Here is a 23,938-nt window from a genome sequence, read left to right on the forward strand (position 1 = left end):
CGCTCGGAATTTACGAGAGCGGATTTTGTTGTCGGAAAATTTAAGAACCAGCTCTCAAATTTTTGCTGTCTGAAATTCTGACAGAAAATGTCTGATGGGGCCTACACACGGTCGGAATTACAGACAAAAAGCTCCCATCGAACATTTGTTGTCGGAAATTCCGAGCGTGTGTACGCAGCATTAGAGTCTGCAAAAGACTTAGGGCCAGATTCACGTAGAATCGCGGCGGCATAACGTATCCTAGATACGTTACACCGCCGCAATTTTTCATCGCAAGTGCCTGATTCACCAAGCACTTGCGAAGAAAACCTACGCCGGCGGCCTCCGGCGCAAGGCGGGCCAATTCAAATGGGCGTGTGCCATTTAAATTAGGCGCGCTCCCGCGCCGGACCTACCGCGCATGCTCCATTTCCGAACTCCCGCCGTGCTTTGCGCAAAGTGACGTCATTTTTTCGAACGGCGACGCGCGTAGCGTAATTCCATATTCCCGGACGGCTTACGCAAACGACGTTATTTTTTAAATTTCGACGCGGGAACGACGGCCATACTTTATACAGCAATACGATTGCTGTGTAAAGTTAAGGCAGCAAAAAAAAACGACTAACTTTGCGACGGGAAACTAGACTAGCGGCGACGTAGCAAACGCGAAAAACCGTTGTGGATCGCCGTAACTCCTAATTTGCATACCCGACGCTGGTTTATGACGCAAACTCCCCCCAGCGGGGGCCGCGGAATTGCATCTTAAGATCCGACAGTGTAAAACAATTACACCTGTCGGATCTTATGGCTATCTATGTGTAACTGATTCTATGAATCAGTCGCATAGATAGAAACAGAGATACGCCGTCGTATCTGCTCTGTGAATCTGGCCCTTAGATTGGGGTGGAGGTTCACCTTCCAGCAGGACAACAACCCTAAACATACAGCCTTTTGGGCTTTTTCCATCTACTTCAAGTAGAACAGCTCCATGTTCTGGATGCAGGGCAACTTTGTGTATTCTCCCCTGGCAATAGCTTTGTGAGAATTTATCGCTGCATGTTATTGAGCCACAGCAGCTGCTGCTTGTTGCTTCCAACTGCTATTTAATGCCATCCTGTAGCTCTCAGTACTAAAGGAGTAACATAAGGATGCAGCTGCTATAGTCAGCAGTCTTAACTATAGGCCTACCTGCAGCTTGTACTGTACAGGCCTCTGGGACATGTAGTCCGTGTATCGCCACTGCTCTCTGACCACCACCATACCACAGGAAAGAGAAGAATGGGAATGGAGCAGTCAGGCAATCGTTACATTACATTTTAAAAATAAAAAAGGGATGTATAAAAAAATTTAAGTAAAATAAAGAGCACATATTGCCCAGGGTTGGGGAAGGAGACTTGCAGGAATGACTACTGCAGGCTTCTTTAACCACTTCACCCCCGAGTCTGTTTTTCAGACTCTGTGTTTACAAGTTAAAAACAATTTTTTTTGCTATAAAATTACTTAGAACCCCCAAACATTATAAATATTTTTTTCTAACACCCTAGAGAATAAAATGGCGGTAATTGCAATACTTTTTGTCACACCGTATTTGCGCAGCGGTCTTACAAGCGTACTTTTTTTTGGAAAAAAATCACTTTTTGTAATGAAAAAATAAGACAACAGTAAAGTTAGCCCAACTTTTTTTTTTATATTGTGAAAGATAATGTTACGCAGAGTAACTTGATAACCAACATGTAATGCTTCAAAATTGCGCCCGCTCCTGGAATGGCGTCAAACTTTTACCCTTAAAAATCTCCATAGGCGACGTTGAAAAAATTCTACAGGTTGCATGTTTTGAATTACAGAGGAGGTCTAGGGCTAGAATGATTGCTCTCGCTCTAACAATTGCGGGGGTACCTCACATGTGTGGTTTGAACACTGTTTTCATATGCGGGCGCTGCTCACGCGCAAGCTCGTCAGGGTGGGGCACTTTAAAAAAAAAAAATCTTATTAATTTTACTTGAATTTATTTATTTTTATAAAAGGAAAAAATTGCGCTAACCAAAATATGTGATTAAAAAATATAGAAGGCAGCGATCACGTGACCTAACACAAGCATATATGGAAAAAGAAAAATCGCGCCAACTTAGATAAAACAACAATCAAGTCCTTTGTAGATGAAACATAAGTGATAATATAAAATGTCCAAAAAAGATGATTTCCAGAACAGACAACACCCAGTGCACTGATGAATATGTGAGCCGCCACCACATGGACTGAGGCTTACCAGAGGGTGAATAAATAACAGCGTTATTTAAATTCCACAGCGGGATGATCCAAGGTATGGGGTCACAGCACAAGATGGATCAAAAGATGCCACACAGACCACAGCTAATACGAAATCAACGGCGGGATATGACCAGACCTAGCGTGGGGTACTCTTCCTTGACCGTGTCATGCAGCCCAACGATATAACATATGTGGGGAAGGAGACCGCAACATGGTGTAGTATGTACAAACGAGCGATAAAAAACAAATGCCGGCCGGCATGTAACAGGAGCCATTCCTCCTCGTGTAAATGCGGTGACGTCACTGCACGCCGTCAATCCAAATGCGTCTGGGCCGTCGTTCCAGACGCGTTTCGTCATACGTTGACGTTCTCATTGAGAACGTCAACGTATGACGAAATGCGTCTGGGACGACGGCGTGCAGTGACGTCACCGCGTTTACACGAGGAGGAAGGACTCCTGTTACATGCCGGCCGGCATTTGTTTTTTATCGCTCAATTGCACTTTTCTTGTGTAAGTAGCATTTTATCTTTTATAATAAATCAGTTTGTACATACTACACCATGTTGCGGTCTCCTTCCCCACATATGTTATATCGTTGGGCTGCATGACACGGTCAAGGAAGAGTACCCCACGCTAGGTCTGGTCATATCCTGCCATGGATTTCGTATTAGCTGTGGTCTGTGTGGCATCTTTTGATCCATCTTGTGCTGTGACCCTATACCTTGGATCATCCCGCTGTGGAATTTAAATAACGCTGTTATTTATTCACCCTCTGGTAAGCCTCAGTCCATGTGGTGGCAGCTAACATATTCATTAGTGCACTGGGTGTTGTCTGTTCTGGAAATCATCTTTTTTGGACATTTTATATTATCACTTATGTTTCATCTACAAAGGACTTGATTGTTATTTATTTTTACACTGTTTAAAAAAAAAAAAAAATTGGGTAATTTTTTTTCCTATTACAAGGAATGTAAACATCCCTTGAAAAAAATGACAAAATAAAATGTACCTTTAAGAGCTATGAGCGGAAGTGAAGTTTTGACGTCACTTCCATCCTGCTATGGTATGGAGACGGCCGGGGGCCATGTTGCCCTCACTCATATCCATACCCAGCCACGGATAGGACCTGATCGCCTCCGCCTCTACCGACGGCTCCAGTAAGCGGCGGAGGGCATGGGAGAGCGGCCGGAGGGGGGCCCTCTCCCGCCGCCGATAACGGTGATCTTACGCCAAAACCGCCGCAGCTTCTGCCATTACCGAAATATTCCTCTTCAAAGTGCCGACGTATATTGTCGTGCGGCTGTCGGTAAGTTCTTAAATAATGTACGTATGTACAATAAAACATCAACCATCACACTTAATCTTTCAGTAAGCTAAAATCAGAATGCTTTCTATGAGTACCTATATTCAGTTTTACTCTCTGCGCTTCGTTATTGAATAAAACTATACATGGATGAGAAGTAAAATAATATCAGCATCAGTGAGCTGTTTAGAAACATATATGATTCATTCTGCACAATTCTGATATTAGTCCATATCTCTTCATGTTTGGTGGTGCAGTATGAATGGGTGCATTCACTGTCCTTTGAAGTCATCACCCTGCATGGGGTAGAATTTCATCTAATCTTGTCGCCGGCACCAGGTAGTAAGTCGCGGTGTGCACAGATTGCTAGATCAGCTCATCTCCTGTATGCTTCTAGTGACTGGCTGACAGCACAGTTCTGGTTACAGAACATAATATCCCAGGAAGAACATAAACAGTTCTCTTTTCAGTCTGCCTCTATCAAACTAATTAACAGTTGACAGTTTGCAGATATCGTTATACATGCACTTGAAAAGCAATGTATATTGAGCTCTTTTTTCTGCAAGATATACTTTTTTTTTAGAATGAGTGGGGGTAGGTTGTCATTGATTCCATGTCCATCATCAAATTGCAATTCCTAACACAAATTCTCCACTCTTTCCCAACTTGTAATGAAAGAGCCACCTAAATTCTGTAATTGTTGTTGGAAAATACAAAAATATGCATGGAGTCCACCTGGATGTTCATTTCACTTCTACACCATTTCTTTAGATTTCCTTCCTATATAGTGGTGGAGGCAATGCATTGTGCAGTAGGGATGTGGTTCAAGTTCGGTATGGGTTCAAGGTGAATCCTGTAGGCTTGAGATTCACAGTCCTGGTGAATTTATGAGCAGATTTGGACAGGATCATTTTTTTATGTATGTATTCTTTCGTTTTTGACCTTGCGCAGTCTTGCTCTTACGGTTAAACGAAAAACGGACATTGAGTTTACGTACGACAACATTTTTATAGTCTGCACATCCAGTTAAAGGGTTTGTAAAGGATTTTTTTTTTTATCTTAATAGCTTCTTTACCTTAAAGCGGTTGTATACCCGCATATACATTTTTTTTTGCACCGCATACTAGCTCATTATGAAATACTTACCTCGGAACGAGGTGAAGAGAACTTACCTGGTCCACGCCGAGCAAGATATCATCTTGCCTGGCTTGTCTTCCGGGTATCGCCGCTCCAGCGCTGTGGTTGGCTGAAGCGGCGTTGTCGTCACTCCCGCGCATGAGCGCGGGAGATTTCATTCCGGCGGCTGCCGGCTCTTTCGCCGAGGTTCCCCCCTGCGCATGCGCCGCTGCAATCAGTGGCGCATTGCGAGGGGAATATCTCCTAAACCGTACAGGTTTAGGAGATATTCTTTATACCTACAGGTAAGCCTTAAGCCTCGTACACACGACCGAGTTTCTCGGCAAAAACCAGCAAGAAACTTGCTGGGAGATATTTTTTTGCAGAGGAAACCGGTCGTGTGTACATTTTCGTCGAGGAAACTGTCGAGAAACTCGACGAGCCAAAAAGAGAGCAAGTTCTCTATTTCCTCAACGGGAATGGAGAAACTTGTCTTGTCGAGTTCCTCGACAGCCTAACAAGGAACTCGACAAGGAAAACAATATGTTCCTCGGTCGTGTGCACGAGGCTTCAGAGTATACTACTACTTGAATGCAGTGTCCTCATTGTTCGTTTTTGCTCTCAAGTTGCTGTAATTCTTCTCTGATCTTCTCTGATCTCCACACTTCCTGGTTGTCTGTTTCCTGATGACCACAGTCCTGGGAGCTTTCTCTCTGTGGTCACTAATCAAGGAGGTGTGGTTTGAGATGCGATTTCACACTAGCCGATTATGCCTTTTGCCTTGCAGGTTTGAAAAAAAAAAAATACGTTTATGCGGTTTACAACCGCTTTAAGACACTTGAGTGAGTACATTGAAAACTGCAATGTGATGCATCTAAAAACACATGGCAATTTTTTGTTGAAAGTATGCAAACTGAGTGCATTTTCATCTATATCTAGAGTGAACAAACTAAAACACTAACCTTCCTGGTACCTGAATCCTAACACTTTAAGGAGTTGTAAAGGAAATTTTTGTTTTTCCCTAAATAGCTTCCTTTACCTTAGTACAGTCCTCCTTCACTTACCTCATCCTTCCATTTTTGCTTTTAAATGTCCTTACTTCTTCTGAAAAAATCCTCACTTCCTGTTCTTCTGTCTGTAACTCCACACAGTAATGTGAGGCTTTCTCCCTGGTGTGGAGAAAGCCTCTTGAGGGGGGAGGGGGCGAGCAGGCAAGTCAGGACACGCTCTACTTTGCAGATAGAGAAAGGAGCTGCGTGATAGGCCCCGTACACACGATAGAATCCATCCGCTGAAAAATCTCAGCGGATCGGTTTCAGCGGATAGATTCTATGGTGTGTACATTCCTGCGGATATTTATCCGCGGAAATTTCCCGATTCCAGCAGATAAAAATTTGTAGACATGTCTACAAATCTATCCGCTTGAATCGATCCCAACGGATTGATCCGCTGGTCTGTACAGACTCACCGGATCAATCCGTCCGAAGGGATCTCCGCATGCGTCGTAATGATTCGACGCATGCGTGGAATTCCTTATACGAGAGCGTCGCGCTCGTCGCCGCATCATCATCGCGGCAACGGCGCGACACGTCATCGCGAGGGGATTTCGGCGCAGATTTCGATCCTATGGTGAGTACACTCCATCGGATCCAAATCCGCTGAAATCCTTGAGAGGATTTATCCGCGGAAACGGTCCGCTGGACCGTATCCGCGGATAAATCCTCTCGTGTGTACTAGGCCTTAGTGGGCGTCCTGACACTCCTGCTCGGCCCCTCAAGAGGCTTTCTCCACACCAGGAAGAAAGCCTCACATTACGGTGTGTAGTTACAGACAGAAGAACAGGAAGTGAGGATTTCTCAGAAGAAATAAGGACATTTAAAAGCAAAATCGAAGGATGAGGTAAGTGAAGGAGGACTGTACTAAGGTAAAGGAAGCTATTTAGGAAATAAAAATGTCCTTTACAACCCCTTTAACCGAATACTAAAAGTAAATTCTTACACCCTGACACAGGAGAGACACTAATAGCAGATAGCATGAGCAGGTAATAGGTCCTCTTTATGGAGAATCTTTTAGAAACCCCCAAAGTCTCCCCTACCCTTCACTGCATATAATTAAACACAGGTTGTAATTGTTTAGCTGCTTTCCCTGCTACAGTAATCGGGGAATGACCCCATAAGTGGCCTAATAAATGTTACCTCCATGTTTATTAACCTCAAAGGAGATTGGGGAACAAATGTTCCCTGAGATCCTACTGCCTTCAATGTCGAGACACAGGCTCCCTGAAAAAACACAGAAGGTGCCAGATGTCATGTTCCTGGTACCATAATTTGGGCAGCTCTAAACTTGCTGTGAGCTTGATTGCTGGTACTTTTATAATAGTACCTTGGTAAACAAAAGGGGGTAAACACAGTTTTAAACACATTTATCTGAAACTATGATATGTAACTGCTTTCTTAAAGTATTACGGATTAGGTGAATGCTTATGGTTTTTACTGCTTCTTGAAGTATTGCAGTTGTCCTGTCCTCTGAACCCACTACACATTAGCAAAGCTTTCCCTTTTTAAGACCTGGTTCACACTGGTGCGTTTTGACATGTGATATGGCATGTCAAAACGGCGGTATGTGCCACAAATTGCCGGCAATGGCACCGTCCGCATTTGCGTCGCTGCACCAATTTCAAAAAGTAGTTCCTGTACTACTTTTTGCGATTTCGGCCCGCGATTTACATTGATATCTGTGCAGAAAACTGCACAGATGTCTTTATAATCGCGGCCGAAATCGGGACTGCCAGCGGGAGTGAAATCGTGCGAGTTCAGCTGAACTCGCATGGCTTCATTCCCGCAGCCCAGTGTGAACCTGGGCTAAAGCGGAGTTCCAACCAAATTATTTTTTAGAATTTTTTTTATTAATCCCAGCATAATTAATTATTAATTAAAAAGCAAAGTATACAAGGTTTGTTTTGGATGCTGTTAAAATATAAATTTCACACTCACAATTGTGACCGGCCTCTTGTTGTGGCCGTTGCCATTATGATGGTGGGCATCTGAAGCCCAATCGATAATTCTTCCTGGATAAGCTTTGGAGAGTTGCATGCCGGGTAACCAGCATGCACCTCTCGCGCAATTCTGCAGCGGGCATAGCGCCGATTGTTTGTAAAGTTGCCATAACAACGGGCGACGACGGAGGAAGGTCCCCCCCATTGTTATGGCAACATAGATAAACACATCTCGGCGCTGTTATCCGCCCTAAATTGTGTAATTTCCTTTCCTGTCAGGAAATAACATTTCCTCCAAATATTTTTTATAGGTTTCCAGGAGTCTGATAATGCAAAAAAAATAAAAATCAGGGTGGAACTTCGCTTTAACCTCCCTGGCGGTATGATTCTGTCTGGAATTACGTACCAAAAGCGGTACAATTATTTGCAAGGAAATTTGGCGTTTTATACCGTAGGCCTGTAATTCTTAGGAATAACTCACTTAAATCTGACCAAACAAGAGTCTAGTAGGCATCCCGGGTATGACATTTTTTTTAAAACAAAATTATAATATAATAAATAATTATAAATAATTATAACAAATAATAATATAATTCTAATAAAAAATATTCAATAATGTAATCAAATCAAAATCACTGAAATTTGCTCAGTTGCAGAATTGTCGCTGTCATTATTAAATTTTTTTTATGACGAATTTCCCCACAAATCGCTATCGCACAATTCTGCAAGTGATTATAATTTATTATCACTGTTTTCTAGCTGATCTAAAACCATTTTTGACATAAAGGGACACTTTTGGTTGCTATGGACAATCTACAGTTTGCAGGCAGAAAGAACAGTTTTTATTTTATAAAAGTACATGTAGGGCACTGGGCAGACCACTAGGGACAAGGTGGGTGTGTATTTTGTACATACAGTACTGTAATCTATAAGATTACAGTATACTGTATGTAATGTGTTTGTTTACTTTTTTGAATTTGGCACCGTTCTCCGCTCCCGTGCGTCATAACGTCACAGGGAACGGAGATCGGCGGCACAGGAGGACGCTGTGTGAATCGAGCGAGGTCCCGCTCGCTCACAGCCTCACACAGCACGGTGACATCGCTGGATCCAGGACAAGGTAAGCCAGCGCACGCTGCAGGCTCTGCATAGCTAGCCCGAGCGTGACTCAGGGATACCGATCGCAACATGAAAAACCCACCCCGAGTCACGCTCGGGAATACCGCCAGGCAGGTTAAGGTGGCTCCTATGAAGCCACCCAGCTTGGATACTCCCATCAATCAGTTAGTCATAAAGAGTATGTCAATCCTAAAAAATATGAACTTCTCCTATTTGGTCCTTATGGTCCTTGAAAGCATTTTGTCATATCTGTTCAATAAGTACATAAAAATACCTGTTAATCCTTCCAAAATTCCTGTCAACTGATAACTTCTTGTGCTGACTGTGTGAAATGACTGTTATCAGTAACTTTGCTCCCTGCTATATGTTAGGACAACAGAACACCTTCCCTCTACAGTATGTTAGAGATAAAAGGGGGGGCGGGGCTTCTCCATAGATACAATATGGGTAATTAATGTTTTTACCCAGAGACAGGAAATGTGTTATTGTCAGGATCACCAGATGACAATGAAGGAAAATAGCATCTAACCATTGTAAATTGTTTTAATTTTTTTTCTTAGGTTTCAATATATTTAATACCGACTTACCCACTGGGGTGTTATACTTACCATACTAGGTGCTGATGCTGCTACTGCTGTGCTGAGAAATCACCATGGCAGGACTTCAACTGTAAAAAACACTTTTCCACCTAATTAAACTGTATATTGTGTAAGATTTAATTAACGCCACAAATGTAACCCAATGGTTAAATTGTCTAGTTGTTCTGAAACCCCTATATAATAATAGGAGCAATTGATCAATATCTTATATTGATGAGTTTTTAATGAGATCTCAAACATCTGTCAGGTTGTAGTCCGCACATTTGTCATCATATCGGTGAACCAATACATTATGCAGATAGGAGAGGGTTGACTTGTGTTGATCATCTATAGCTTTCTTTTGTTTTTGAAATTTGAGCATAAATGCCGAACCCCCAAATATTATTACAAAGATCACCTTTTAATTCAGTTATGTTTTCAGAAAACTATAATTGCATGTAAAATAGAAAAACGCATACGGTCCTGGCTGACCTAGTCAACACCACATCCAGGAAAAGGACAATAAAAAACAAAAAACAAATCAGACTTTAAATTGATTGTAAACCCTCATTTTTTATTTTTTTTAAATAACAAACATATCATACTTACCTCCACTGTGCATCTAATTTTGCACAGAGTGACCCCGATCACCGTCTTCTGGGGTCCCCCGGCAGCTCTCGTGGCTCCTCCCTGCATCAGATAACCCCCTAGGAGAAGCGCTCTCCCGGGCCGGGGGGGGGGGGGGGGGATTACTTGCGGGCACACTCCTGAGTCCAAGCATTTGCGTCCATAGACACGAATGGCGGCTCGGCCATGCCCCCGGCGCCCGCATCATTGAATTTGATTGACAGCAGCGGGAGCCAACGGCTGCGCTGCTATCAATCTATCCAATCAAGAGCCAGGACCCCTTGGAGAGAGGGAGAGCGCGTCTCCGCCGACTAAATGAAGGGGCTCAGGCAAGTAAAATGGGGGGGGCCAGTCACTGCCAGGTGTTTTTTCACCTTAATGCATAGTAGATATGTAGATCTAGACAAATAAAAACACATGGAAGGAATACCATGATTGCTAGATACCAACACCAATACAAGTCCCAAACCAAACAGGGAGAAAACATACATGCCAAAACACGATACCTGCAAAATGTCCCCAATGCAAACTCCTGCTCACTCAAAAACACAGTCCTCAGAAATGGTATCCTTGCATGGATGGCCTGTGGGGATAAGTGGTATTCCACCCTATCCATTCTGGAATGGATGTGATGGGGTTGCCGGTAGGTGAGGGATGCCATTGGCCACCCATCCTAGCATTACTGAGCATGCGTGACCAGTTCGCTCATTCACGGTAGCACATTTCTTTAAGTTGTGTATCCAGCTTTGTTACACAGGAGGCGGTGGTTGATTCTAGCTGGGAATTTGGTGTGGTACATGGCGAATAAAATGACTTTATAGGCGTTCTATATTCTTGTGTTTCTTTTTGTTAGCATCTTAAACACACCTTATAGTGGGGGGTGCCTCCTCTTGGGGCACTGTCTGGTGGCTCCTCAGGGAAGAATCCTGGCCCATTCAGCCTCCAGTGTTTGGTGCTTGGCCACATGAAATTAGACTTTTTGCTGGATCCTCCTGAGTCACAATCTATTTTAAAAACTAAGTCAATTTGATGAATATATGTAATAAATGGAAAAAGTGATGATGATGAATATGTTTTGTGAATATATATTATGTATGTATATCCTCTCTTTCCTAGTAACCCATTGTTACTGCCCTTGAAGAAGCAGGAAAAAGGTGAAACGCGTCGGTTTGAGTTACTTCCTCCTTGTGTGATATGGGGGGTTATTTACTAAAGGCAAATCCACTTTTCACTACAAGTGCACTTGAAATTGCACCGAAAGTGCACTTGGAAGTACAGTCGCTGTAGCTCTGGGGGGTAGATATGAAATGAGAGGAAGCTCTGCTGATTTTATTATCCAATCATGTGCAAGCTAAAATGCTCTTTTTTTTACCTTGCATGTCCCCCTCAGATCTACAGTGACTGCACTTCCAAGTGTTGCACTTGTAATGCAAAGTGGATTTGCCTTTAGTAAATTACCCCCATGGCTACATATATATATATATATATATATATATATATATATATACATACATACATACATATATATCCCCTTAACGCCCGCCGCACGACTATTTACGTCCACAGAATGGCACGGACAGGCAGAAGGACGTATATATACGTCCTTGCCTTCTAGCGGTTGAGGGGTCCGATCGGGTTCCCTCGGGGAGCGATCCGGGATGATGGCGCGGCTGTTCGTTTATAGCCGCTCCATCGCGATCGCTCCCCGAGGCTGAAGCACGGGGAGAGCCGTATGTAAACACGGCTTTCCCGTGCTTCACTGTGGCGGCGTATCGATCGAGTGATCCCTTTTATAAGGGAGACTCGATCGATGACGTCAGTCCTACAGCCACACCCCCCTACAGTTGTAAACACACACTAAGTGAACACTAACCCCTACAGCGCCCCCTGTGGTTAACTCCCAAACTGCAACTGTAATTTTCACAATAAACAATGCAATTTAAATGCATTTTTTGCTGTGAAAATGACAATGGTCCCAAAAATGTGTCAAAATTGTCCGAAGTGTCCGCCATAATGTCGCAGTCACGGAAAAAATCGCTGATCGCCGCCAATAGTAGTAAAAAAAAAAAAATTAATAAAAATGCAATAAAACTATCCCCTATTTTGTAAACGCTATAAATTTTGCGCAAACCAATCGATAAACGCTTATTGCAATTTTTTTTACCAAAAATAGGTAGAAGAATACGTATCGGCCTAAACTGAGGAAAAACAAATTTTTAATATATGTTTTTGGGGGATATTTATTATAGCAAAAAGTTAAAAATATTGCATTTTTTTCAAAATTGTCGCTCTATTTTTGTTTATAGCGCAAAAAATAAAATGCTGCAAAATGGTCCGGGGCTTAAGTGGATATATATATATATATATATATATATATATATATATATAGGTATGAAGTTATCTCTGTTACCTTTTAAAAGTATACTGTTTACATACATAAGGAGGGGCTGCCTTGGGTTCTGATGATATGCTAATACTATGTTTTACTACCCCCAGTGTCATAACTTTTAACAATTTGTACAATAAAGATCTCTTTTTATTCAATGAGTGTGTATTGATAATTATATTGAGAGGAGGTTCAACACCGTTAAAGTTATATTTTTTTCATCATAATTGCATGTACACAATTTTTACAAGTTTGTTACCTGAATTTGGTGAATGTTTTGAAAGTTATAAAATGTATAACTTACTAACATTAACAAATTGCAGTTTGTAAGATATATGCAAATTATGGTAACAGTGTCATACAAGCCATTTCCAGACTTCATGATTGTCATTATGAACTTTTTGAGATGATATATAGTGTGCGCAATAAATCAGTGGTGTCCACCTCATGGCACATGAACTTCCCAGAGGATTTCTCTGACTAGAAGACCTGCTCTAAATTGCCAGTTCAGCAATTCTGAGGTTTGCCAGAGCTGGTGTTTTTAAGAGTATCGGCGGGCAGCTGTTAGCTCCTGTGGGTTGCTTAGTCTTGATCTTCTGTTTTATTATATAGGAACATGCACTGCAGTTTTCATGCTTTCTGCTTTGTTCTGTGTGTGGTTAAACTGGGGATGATTACTGACTGTATACACACAAATTATTCCTTATGCAGTGTGTTATCTAGTACACTTTGCAGACTGGGGAATACTCATAAGTAAGGTAATAAGCAAGGGACATAAAAGCCTCCTAATATTATTTGGGTACTTTGATTAGTGTTTATGTGCAGGTAGAACTGAATGTGTACTATGTGGGCTATATATTGTTAGCCCAGTATACAATAGCCAGGGTTCCATTAAACCTTACGCCGTGTACACACGTTCGGAATTTCCGACAACAAATGTTCGATGAGAGCTTGTTGTCGGAAATCCGACCGTGTGTATGCTCTATCGGACATTTTCGGTCGGAACTTCCGACAACAAAAATTTCCGATCGTGTGTGGACAATTCCGAGGCACAAAATTCCACGCATGCTCTGATTCAAGTACAAGACGGAAGCACTTGGTATGGTAAAAATAGCGTTCGTCACGCTTTAACGGACTGAAAAGTACAAGGCTGAAAAGCGCAAATCGTCTCTCATCAAACTTCTACTAACACGACTGGTATTGAACTTCCCTTTAATAGTGCCGTCGTAGTGTTGAACGTGATCGCGTTCTTGACTTTCAGAATTTCCGACAACATTTGGGTGACCGTGTATATGCAAGACAAGTTTGAGCCAACATCCGTCGGAAAAAAATCCACGGTTTTGATGTCGGAATGTCTGATCATCTGTACGCGGCATTACAGTTCCTCCAGAGGTTGCCTGGGGTCCCTTTAACTATGCATAATTGACCTCCCATCTGATAATTCTTGGACAGTTTTGGGCCCAACACCACTTGGTAGAGCCAACACCAATTATTATTTTTAGCTGTTTTAGGGTAGCATCCTGACCACCATTATATAGTAAATGGTGTATTCTTCTCACTGGCCCCCAAATATTTTTGGGGTTACCCAAGTCCTAAAAATTATTTCAAGGGTACCTCTGGGGTAAAAAATAATATTTACTTCGTACATATATGAATTGCATGGCATTATGTCTTCATATTATACATACTTAGGTAGATTCACATAGAGTTAGGCCGGCTTATCAACAGATAAGCCGACCTAACTCTGAATCTAAGCCGACCTATGTTTAAGTGTATTCTCTAACAGAGATACACTTAAACATATCTAAGATAGGCTGGCTTGCGCCGTTCTATCTTAGATTGCAATGTTTCTTTTGGCCGCTAGATGGTGCTTCCATTGCGGCCGGCGTAGATTATGTAAATGAGGGGATACGCCGATTCACGACCGAACGCAAACGTACGCCAGGCCTACGCCGTCGAATTACGTTGTTTCCGTAAGGGATAGGCCGCCTAAAGTTAGAGCTATGCTCTAGTGGCCTAGCCAATGTTAAGTATGGCCACCGTTCCCGCCGCAAATTTCGAAATGTTAACGTCGTTTGCACAAGTCGTCCGCGAATCAGGAGTTACGTCGTTTACGTCCGCGTCGAAATCAATAGGCCCGTACGGCCTACCTAGCCGCAATGCGCACTGGGAAATGTAGTCGCCCGGCGCATGCAAAGTGTAAAAAAACGTCAAAAAACGTGAGGTCAAGCCTCATTTCCATACTACATGCCCCCCTCCCAGTCATTTGAATTAGGCGCCTTTACGCCCGCTCGTTTTAGGTTACGCCGCCGAAAATTAGCAGGTAAGTGGTTTAAGAATCACTACTAGCCTAAATAATTTACGGCGGTGTAGCCTAAAAAGACTAGGCTAGGCCAACCTAAAGTTAGTCCTCTGTACGTGAATCTACCTAACTGTGTGTGGCTTCAGTAGATATGCACAGCCTTATTCATTATGACGTACTTGTCAGTCAAATGTTCTCTTCTGGACTTACTTCCTCAACATCTCACAGTTTTACCTAGAGCCCGTATGCTATCCTAATATAAACAAGTAGTCCAGCAGCTGAACTGAACATGACGGTTTGTTGTATATAATATGGATGTATTTGTGTTAAGATTTGTGATACAGGCTCTGTCATAATAAATTATATCTCTAGTTTTTCTATGATGACAAAGCATAAACCCATTTATATTCATTGTAAGTAAAAATCACACAATTTTATTTGAGAATTTATTGATACTATAAATAAAAAAAATTGAGACGCTAGTAAATAGCATATGATTCTGGTATTTCTGCATATTTTATTTTATATAGAGCAGCATTTCTCAATCCTTTTAACCCATATGAACCCTTGAAATGAACTTCAGGGAACCCCTAGTAATATTATTTGCGGATCATTGGGAAAGTCTCCCTTACATTTGTGGTAGTAAGTGGGAAGAATGCCCCCCCCCCCCACAGGAGTGGTCACAATCCCCCCTACAGCCATGCCTCTGCCTCTGCCCAGTGGCCTCGGACCCTGAACTATGAAGGCACCATAAGATAAGAAGTCAATTATGCACAGCTTATGGAAGCCCTTGCAACCCCTGGAGGAACCTTAGGGTTCCATGGAGCCCTAGGTGAGCATGGCTGATATAGAGAGTCCCACCATATGGAGAGCTTTGTGCTACTGGGGGCCTCCAGGTGTCTCTGGAGAAAACCTGAGTTGTAGGTGGCTTGTTACTTTTATACTCTAAATCAGCAGCAGACCATCATTTTTAAGCTGGATACACACATGGCAACATAAAACTTTCTGAACCCTTTGATGGTCAGCCTACTGTTATTTTGAGTTTTCACATTCTTAGTCCCAACACCCTTGCACCAATATGTCCCTGTTATAGTACATTATCGCATGCAATTTGTAAATTTGATGGTATCATTTAATTTTTTTCTGGTGGTAACTGGTAACTTTAGTGCATGGTGCTATTTATAAGAATATTTCCATATTATCCATTCACTTGGGAACTTCCCCATGCATGGGAACTACATCTCATTGAGTGATTAACCTCTTGAGTATCATTTTGACAAGACTATAAGAGTTGGAGTCTTTTAGTGTACATTGGCTTTATTGTTCTGTGAGGTGAGGAGATTCATCATAAATAACAAGATTCACTGCAATTGTATACCATTGTATTCTAGAAATACTGTATATTGTACCATCTGAAATGTGCATATGGGCAGATCAGTGGCCTCAAGGAAATACCTGTGGGTATCCAAAATAGGTCAAAGCTCCTTGTCTATTTGTTATGTTCATTGTGATGCTTTACTAGCTTTCTGATAGCAAATGCTAAAGAAGAACACTAGGGAATCGAACAAGAGAAGTCATTGGTGATAATCTGAATTTGCTTTGTGCTCTTAGCAATTAAAGGTTCCATACTGTTGACTGTTTGCTGTACTCTCAAGCCCTGTACACACACTGGGTCTTCTCTGCAGTAAAAAGTCTGCAGAGAAAACCGAGGGGAAAGCCGAGAACCTGGCTGGAAAACTGCCATGGAGGTTTGGCCGGGAATCCCGCCCGTGTGTATGCTCCATCGGCACTGCCTCGCAGTGTTTCCCATAGGTAAGTAGTAGATCTTGCGGAAAAAAAACACTGGGAATCCCGACGGGAAAATAGAGAGCAGGTTCTCTATTTTCCCACCGGGATTCCCGGCTGTTTTCCTGATGGGAAAACTGTGAAGATGCATACACACGTCCGGTTTTCCCGGCCAAAAGCTCTCCTGCCGGGAAAACCGGTTTATGTCTACGGCCTCGTACACACGACCGAGACTCGTCGGAAAAGACACATCGTTTTCCTCGACGAGTTCCTTGTTAGGCTTGTCAAGAAACTAGTCAAGCTTTCTTTGCGTACACACGGTCAAGACCAAATCTCCTCGTTCTCAAACGTGGTGACGTACAACACATACAATGGTAGGGGAAGTTCGATTCCACTGGCACAACCCTTGGGGCTGCTTTTGCTAATCTCATGTTACTGCGTGTTAAGTAAAAGTTTTGTAAGAGACAATTTGCACTTTTCAGTCTGTTACAGCATGACAAATGTGCTATCTCCATTACAAACGCTACTTTTACCGAAGGTGCGCTCCCATCTCATACTTTATTCTGAGCATGTGCGGGTTTCTTAGCATACACACGCTCGCGTTTCTCATCAAAAACCAGCCCGAGGAGGAACATGACGAGGAAATTGAGACTCCAGTCGAGGAAAAAGAGAACTTCTCGACAGTTTCCTCGATGAAAAACGTACACACGACCGGTTTCCTCGGCAAAAAAGCTCTCCCACCAAGTTTCTTGAATGGACTCTATCGAGGAAAACGGTTGTGTGTACGAGGCCTTCGAGGTTTCAGTCTTCATCAGCACATGACACGCACATAAATGCAGTGATGAGCAGCAACAAGAGCACTTGCTTGATGCACAACATGCTTTCTTTATACCTCTATACACATTTCTTTCATTGAGTTCTCAGTTTCATAAATAGTTGGGGACATTTTGAATTATTTAAAATAAAGTTTAAACTCAACAGCTATATTTGATTTATTTCAGGGTTACCCCATCATCGGAGAACCCCAATGCAGCCGCTTCAAGTACTAGCCAAGGAAAGCCATCTCTACGGAGAATAAAAGGACGGATCCACAGAAGCAAAAGCCTGGACAGTGTGGATCTCTGCGAGTTCAATGTAAGTATTCACAATACCTGCGTTTTGTTGAAATGATCACAGCTGTATATTGTGTTTGTGGCTGCGGTGACTGGAAGGAATCTTTAAAATTATTGAAATCATCAAAATTGTGTTATTTTATGCATTACCTATCATTTTGCATACAGGTACAGCGAGTTGTTACTTCTGTTCACCCAGGAAAGGAGCTATACCCAGGGGCATTGAGCAGTGTTTTGCTTCAATCCACAATCCTGCCTCTGGCCAGGCAGCACCACCACCAATTGAAAATATTAATAAACCTGAAATTTCACATACAATTCGATAAGAAAATTGGGTGAATATTCACTTAAAGATGTGTGAATCTTGGGTAAAAACAGTGAAAATAAACCTCTTAATGTTAACTATATTAGATAAGGCTATACATAGAAAACATTTAATATATATGAAACCAGTACGATGAGAACCCTGGCACTTAAAGTAGTACTAAACCCTCAGGGGCAGATCCACATAGATCGGCGCATATATCCGCTGGGCGTAGCGTATCTAAGATACAATACGCCGCGGTAACTTTTTATTTTTTTCGAATCCTCAAAGAATTTGCGCCGTAAGTTACGGCGGTGTAGTGTATCTTTGGCGGCATAAGGGCGCGTAAATTAAAATGGATGTGATAGGGGCGTGTTTTATGTAAATCCGTTGTGACCCGTCGTAAACAACGTTTTTTTAGAACGGCGCATGCGTCGTCCGTGGGGGTATCCCAGTGCGCATGCTCGAAAATAAACCAGAACAAGCCAATGCTTCCGACGGTGACGTCATTCTACGCAAATCCCTATTCGCGAACGACTTACGCAAACGACGTAAAAAATAAAAAATTTGACGCGGGAACGACGGCCATACTTAACATTGAGTACGCCTCATAATAGCAGGGGTAACTATACGCCGGAAAAAGCCGAACGCAAACGACGTAAGAAAATGCACCGGCCGGACGTATGTTCGTGGATCGCCGTAACTAGCTAATTTGCAGTCTCAACACGGAATTTGACTGAAAAACCACCTAGAGGCCGGAGGAAAAATGCATCTACGATCCGACGGCATACTAAGACGTACGCCTGTCGGATCGATCCGAGATGCAGTCGTATCTTGTTTTGTAGATACAAAACAAAAATACGACGCAGGAAATTTAAAATTACGCGGCGTATCAATAGATACGCCGGCGTAATTCTTTTGTGGATCTGCCCCTCAGCCTTTTTTTAGTTTAACACACTGAGCACAACAAAATAAACATTCCCTAGTTAACTATTTGTTACAATTCTTAACCCTGCAAGACAAAGGCATAAGGCATACTAGCTCATAAATTACTTACCTGAGATCGAAGTCCCCGCAGCGGTCCTCATTCCCCCCCTCTGGCGCCCAAATCTCTCCCGGAGTGACTTCCGGGTATGGCGGGCTCCGGCTGTAATTGGCCGGAGCCGCAATGACGTCACTCCCGCGCGCAGTAACGGCACGTATAACTGAAGCTACGGTATGACCTGCCATTGCTTCAGTGTGCATGTGCCGATGACTTCGGGAAACATGCAGACACAGGGGGATATCTCCTAAACCGTGCAGGTTTAGGAGATATCCAGGGTAGCTACAGGTAAGCCTTAATATAGGCTTGCCTGTAGCATAAAGTGTGTTGTAAGGGTTTACAACCACTTTAAAGTATAACTAAAGGCAAAACTTTTTTTTGGAGAGGGATTAGGACATTTGTCAGTTAATATTGCTACCTGTGCCCCCGTTAGGAAGATAAACTCTCTCTATTTGTCCTGTTTACCATTATCATTGAAAAGAAAATCCCAAATTTTGGGTTGTCCCCAGAAAAGTAATACAGGGGGAATCTTTCGAATGGGACTCTAGTTCTGATGACTGGGGGTCCCCAACAAATTCCCTTAATCTGCAGGGATTTTCTCTCATTTCCTATTTGGCTATGGGACAGGAAGTGAAGGGAAATCTCCACAATGGGACATGGTTGGCAAAAAAAAACTGATAGGGTTATAACCCTCCCTTGCTCTATCCAAAATGTAAAAAATGTTTTGCCTATAGTTTTACTTTAACAGTGCAGTCTCAATTCAGTTTGTTAGTTTGGAGTAGGAAGGGGGTAGGAGGAGGAGAACTTTGCTATCATAGGTTATGGGGCTATGTGTTTCTATTGATACTCACAGTGTAGGGAGCAGGGGTGGATTGACAACTTATGGTGCCCCTGGGCAATAGAAGATAATGGGACTCCCGGGCAATAGGATATTATGGGGCCCCCAGGCACAAGATTATGGGGCCACACAGTATATACACACACACATACAGTATACATACAGGGCTGGATTCAGATACCTGGGCGTATCTGTCCGGCCGGCGTAACGTATCCTAGATACGTTGCGCTGCTGTAACTTTGGGCGTAAGTTCCGTATTCAGAAAGAACTTGCGCCCTAAGTTACGGCGGCGTAACTTATGTGGGCCGGCGTAAGCCCGCCTAATTCTAATGGGGATGTTGGGGGCGTGTTTTATCCAAATTTGGCTTGACCCCGCGTATTTTAAGTTTTTTTTGAACGACGCATGTGCCGTTCGTGAAAACATCCCATTGCGCATGCTCGAAAATCCGCCGCAAAACGTCATTGCTTTCGACGTGAACGTAAATTACGTCCAGCCGGATTCGCGAACGACTTACGCAAACGATGTAAAAATGTCAAAACTCGGTGCGGGAACGATGGCCATACTTAACATAGGATACGCTGCACATACCCCTCATATAGCAGGGGTAACTTTACACCGGAAAAAGCCGAACGCAAACGACGTAAAAAAAAAGCGCCGGGCGGTCGTTCGTTTCTGAATCGGCGTAAATAGTAATTTGCATATTCCTCGCGTAAACAAACGGAAGCGCCACCTAGCGGCCAGCCTGATAATGCAGCCTAAGATACGACGGTGTAAGACACTTACACCTGTCGGATCTTAGGGATATCTATGCGTAACTGATTCTCTGAATCAGTCGCATAGATACGACCGAGCGCACTCAGAGATACAACGGCATATCAGGAGATACACCGTCGTATCTCTTTCTGAATCTGGCCCACACAGTATACACAAACAGTATACATACACACAGAATACACATACACACACTGAAAAGGTACTGTAGAGGCGGGGCAGATATAATCTGTGTTTTTTTTTTTAAATCCCAAGATTTTTACATACTGCCCCTGGTTTTACTGAGGCTGGCAACCCTGATGGGGCCCCCTAGTGGCATGGGGCCCTCGGGCAGTGCGCTTCTGGTAGGGAGACATAATTCTAGTCCCTGCATACACGGGTGTCTCCATAGGATGCTGCCAGTGAAAGGAGCCACTCTGAAACAGGAAACCTGTGGCAGATAATGGATAATTAAGTAAAATGGAACATAGGAATAAAGGGATAATGAAGCTGCATGCTCAGTAAGTATTTAAATCAGCTGCTGAAAGTACTTAACATGTTGGCGGTTTAATATTTCTCACAAGATTTGATCTGCATGGATTAAATTTATATAAAGTTTCAAACAAGCTGTCCAGTGTAAGCCTATTGCGTATGCAGGCTAATGAGAGCTTTTCCACAAAAAATCAATAACATTTGTCAGTTTACATATTGGTTTCCCTTCTTGTCTTGTCCACAGGACAGTTAGGGCTGGCTCTCTTCTTATAAACCAATATAAAGGCATTGCCAGCAATGGGGTGCCAGACAGTCACACACTTCTCTGAGTCAGTACTATCAAAGTGTTTACTACAAGTCACATTTCTACCTATTCTTCAACATTCTCAGGTAAACTCAGCACTTTAGCAGTGTTGTAAATAAATCAATTTTTGCCGCAAGGGTGACCAGCTTAATGTTAACACCTCTGCAGCAGAAAGTTGTTCCTTCTGGGCTTTGGCTGGTCCCATTGCACAAAGTAATTATCCAGGAAAACAGGTTCACAGTATTGTCTGCTTGTAGGCTTATTGTAAGTGGGACATCAAAATAGAAACCTTGATGTGTTTCGCATGTGAATGTGCGTATTCAGAAGGTCAGTGTGCACATAGTTGCTGAATTATCAAATAAGCACCGGCATTTGGCAGATTATTTTAGTGGTCATCAACCCTGTCCTTTGGGCTCACTAACAGGCCAGGTTTGCAAGATAACTGAAATACATCACACGTGATATCATTTGCTGCTCAGTGATTTCAGTATTCTAGTTTGCATCTCCCCAATACATAAAACCTGGCCTGTGAGGCCCCTTACAGACGAGCAGACCGTTTTCATCGGACATGTCCGCTCGGAGATTTCGGTCTGATGGTTGTACACACCATCAAACCGAAATCCGTGCGGACAGACAGTGCGGTGACGTGGCCGCGCCGTCGACGCGGCGACGTGCGCGACCCTGGAAGGTCAATGCTTCCACGCATGCGTGGAATCACTTCAACGCATGCGAGGGCTTTCGGCCGAGCAGACATGTCCGGTAAGTCGAACAGACGACCGAACATGTCCGACGGACAGGCTTCCAGCGGACATGTTTCTTAGCATGCTAAGAAACATTTGCCCGCTGGAAACCTGTCCGATCCGCCGGAAAATTGTCCGGTCGGACGTACAGACGACCGAACAGGTCTGCTGAAACTGGTCTGCGGAACAGTTTCAGCAGACATGTTCGGTCGTGTGTACGAGGCCTGAGGCCCCGTACACACGGTCGGACAAAACCGATGAGAATGAACCGAAGTTCAGTTTCATCAGACCAAACCGACCGTGTGTATAGGCCATCGGTCTGTTTTCCTTCGGTCCAAAATTTTAAAACATGCTTCAAAACCGAACCGATGGACCGCTGCCCGATCGGACCAAACCGATGGTTCGTACAGATAAGCATCGGTTCAAAACCCGCGCTTGCTCAGAATCAAGTCGACGCATGCTTGGAAACATTGAACTTCGTTTTTTTCAGCACGTTGTGTGTTTTACATCACCGCATTCTGACCCGATCGGATTTTGAACTGACGGAGTGACACACATCAGATCATCAGGCCACTTCTGCGGTGAACCAATGAAAACGGTCCGTCGGACCATTCTCATCGGTTCGGTACGACCGTGTGTACGGGGCCTGAGTGGGCCCTGAGGACAGGGTTGATGACCACTGGGTTTCAGGACACTGGATGCTGCATTCTAGAACCAGTGACTTATATTGCTACCTTAAAGGGGTTGTAAAGGTAAATGTTTTTTCACCATAATGCATCCAATGCATTAAGGTGAAAAAACATTAGACAGTAAAACCGCCGAATTGGATTTGAACAGGGGCTGGGGCAATTTCAAATACAGTCAGTCCAGAATTAAAAAACAAAGTTCTGAATTAGACAACCCTGCTCCTACCAGCTTAGGGGGGTGTATTTCCATTATCTGTGCCCCTTTCTGATGATCATGTGCTGGTCAGAGCGGAGGGACTATTTCTTCAGTTTCAGTTCAGCATGCTCATTCAGCTCGGCTCGCATGTTCTTCTGCCTTGGCTCAAGTCCCATGCCATGCCGCCTGCCTGCTTATCTCCATGCCTTCCCTGGTGGCGTTATCTTCCTCCGCTCCCCACCCAGTAGTAGCCGGGGCCGAGAGAGTGAGACTTGACAGGCTGTAAGGTGTGGCGGTGGCGGCGGAAATGGGCAGAGAGAGGCTTATTACCGCCATTACTAGTAAAAAAAAAATATGTACCCGGATTTCAATCTAGTCACCTTAGTAGAACGAGAAAGATCAATACTCTTACCAAGTGTTTTGCTCACCTGTATACCACTGAAGTGAGTTTTCTGAAAAAGGTTTGCTGTCCCTGTTGTGGTCCCATCAATTTTCTACCTCTCATTAAGACATTAAAAGTTGAGGAAGTCCTCTGGTGTTCAAGGACCCCATAGATAAATGTTTGGAAGTCCTTTGCTATAACTCTGTTCACCCTTGCAGGCCCTGCTATGCAACCTGCTCTTTCAACCACGTCCATCTACCAAACTCTGGCCATCTTATACAAAGTCACCTCATGGGATCTTGGTTTTATACATGTAATAATTTTAAATATATATGTAGTTAAGCACACCACATTGCTTTATCAATAAAGTTGTATTAGGCATATACATATATTTATACAATAGGTACAAATATCTAAGTGTGTCATATCACAGCACATATCAAGCATAATACAACCTAAATATACAGTGGGGATCGAAAGTTTGGGCACCCCAGGTAAAAATTTGTATTAATGTGCATAACGAAGCCAAGGAAAGATGGAAAAATCTTCAAAAGGCATCAAATTAGAGATCAGACATTTTTATAATATGTCAAAAAAAGTTAGATTTTATTTCCATCATTTACACTTCCAA

At 43.1% G+C, this 23,938-nt stretch overlaps 1 protein-coding gene across 5 annotated transcripts in view; it reads left to right on the plus strand.

Annotated features, from left to right (window-relative positions):
* The window catches only part of TJP1 (tight junction protein 1), a 539,980-nt gene that overhangs the window by 24,493 nt on the left and 491,549 nt on the right, over positions 1 to 23,938 (plus strand). For all 5 annotated transcript variants that reach the window (XM_040342798.1, XM_040342801.1, XM_040342802.1 and 2 more), the window contains exon 2: positions 17,462 to 17,594. In XM_040342798.1, coding sequence (XP_040198732.1) covers positions 17,462 to 17,594 — 133 coding nt within the window. The remainder of the gene's footprint in view (positions 1 to 17,461; positions 17,595 to 23,938) is intronic.

Source organism: Rana temporaria, chromosome 3, assembly GCF_905171775.1.
Source record: "Rana temporaria chromosome 3, aRanTem1.1, whole genome shotgun sequence".
Lineage (NCBI taxonomy): Eukaryota > Metazoa > Chordata > Amphibia > Anura > Ranidae > Rana > Rana temporaria.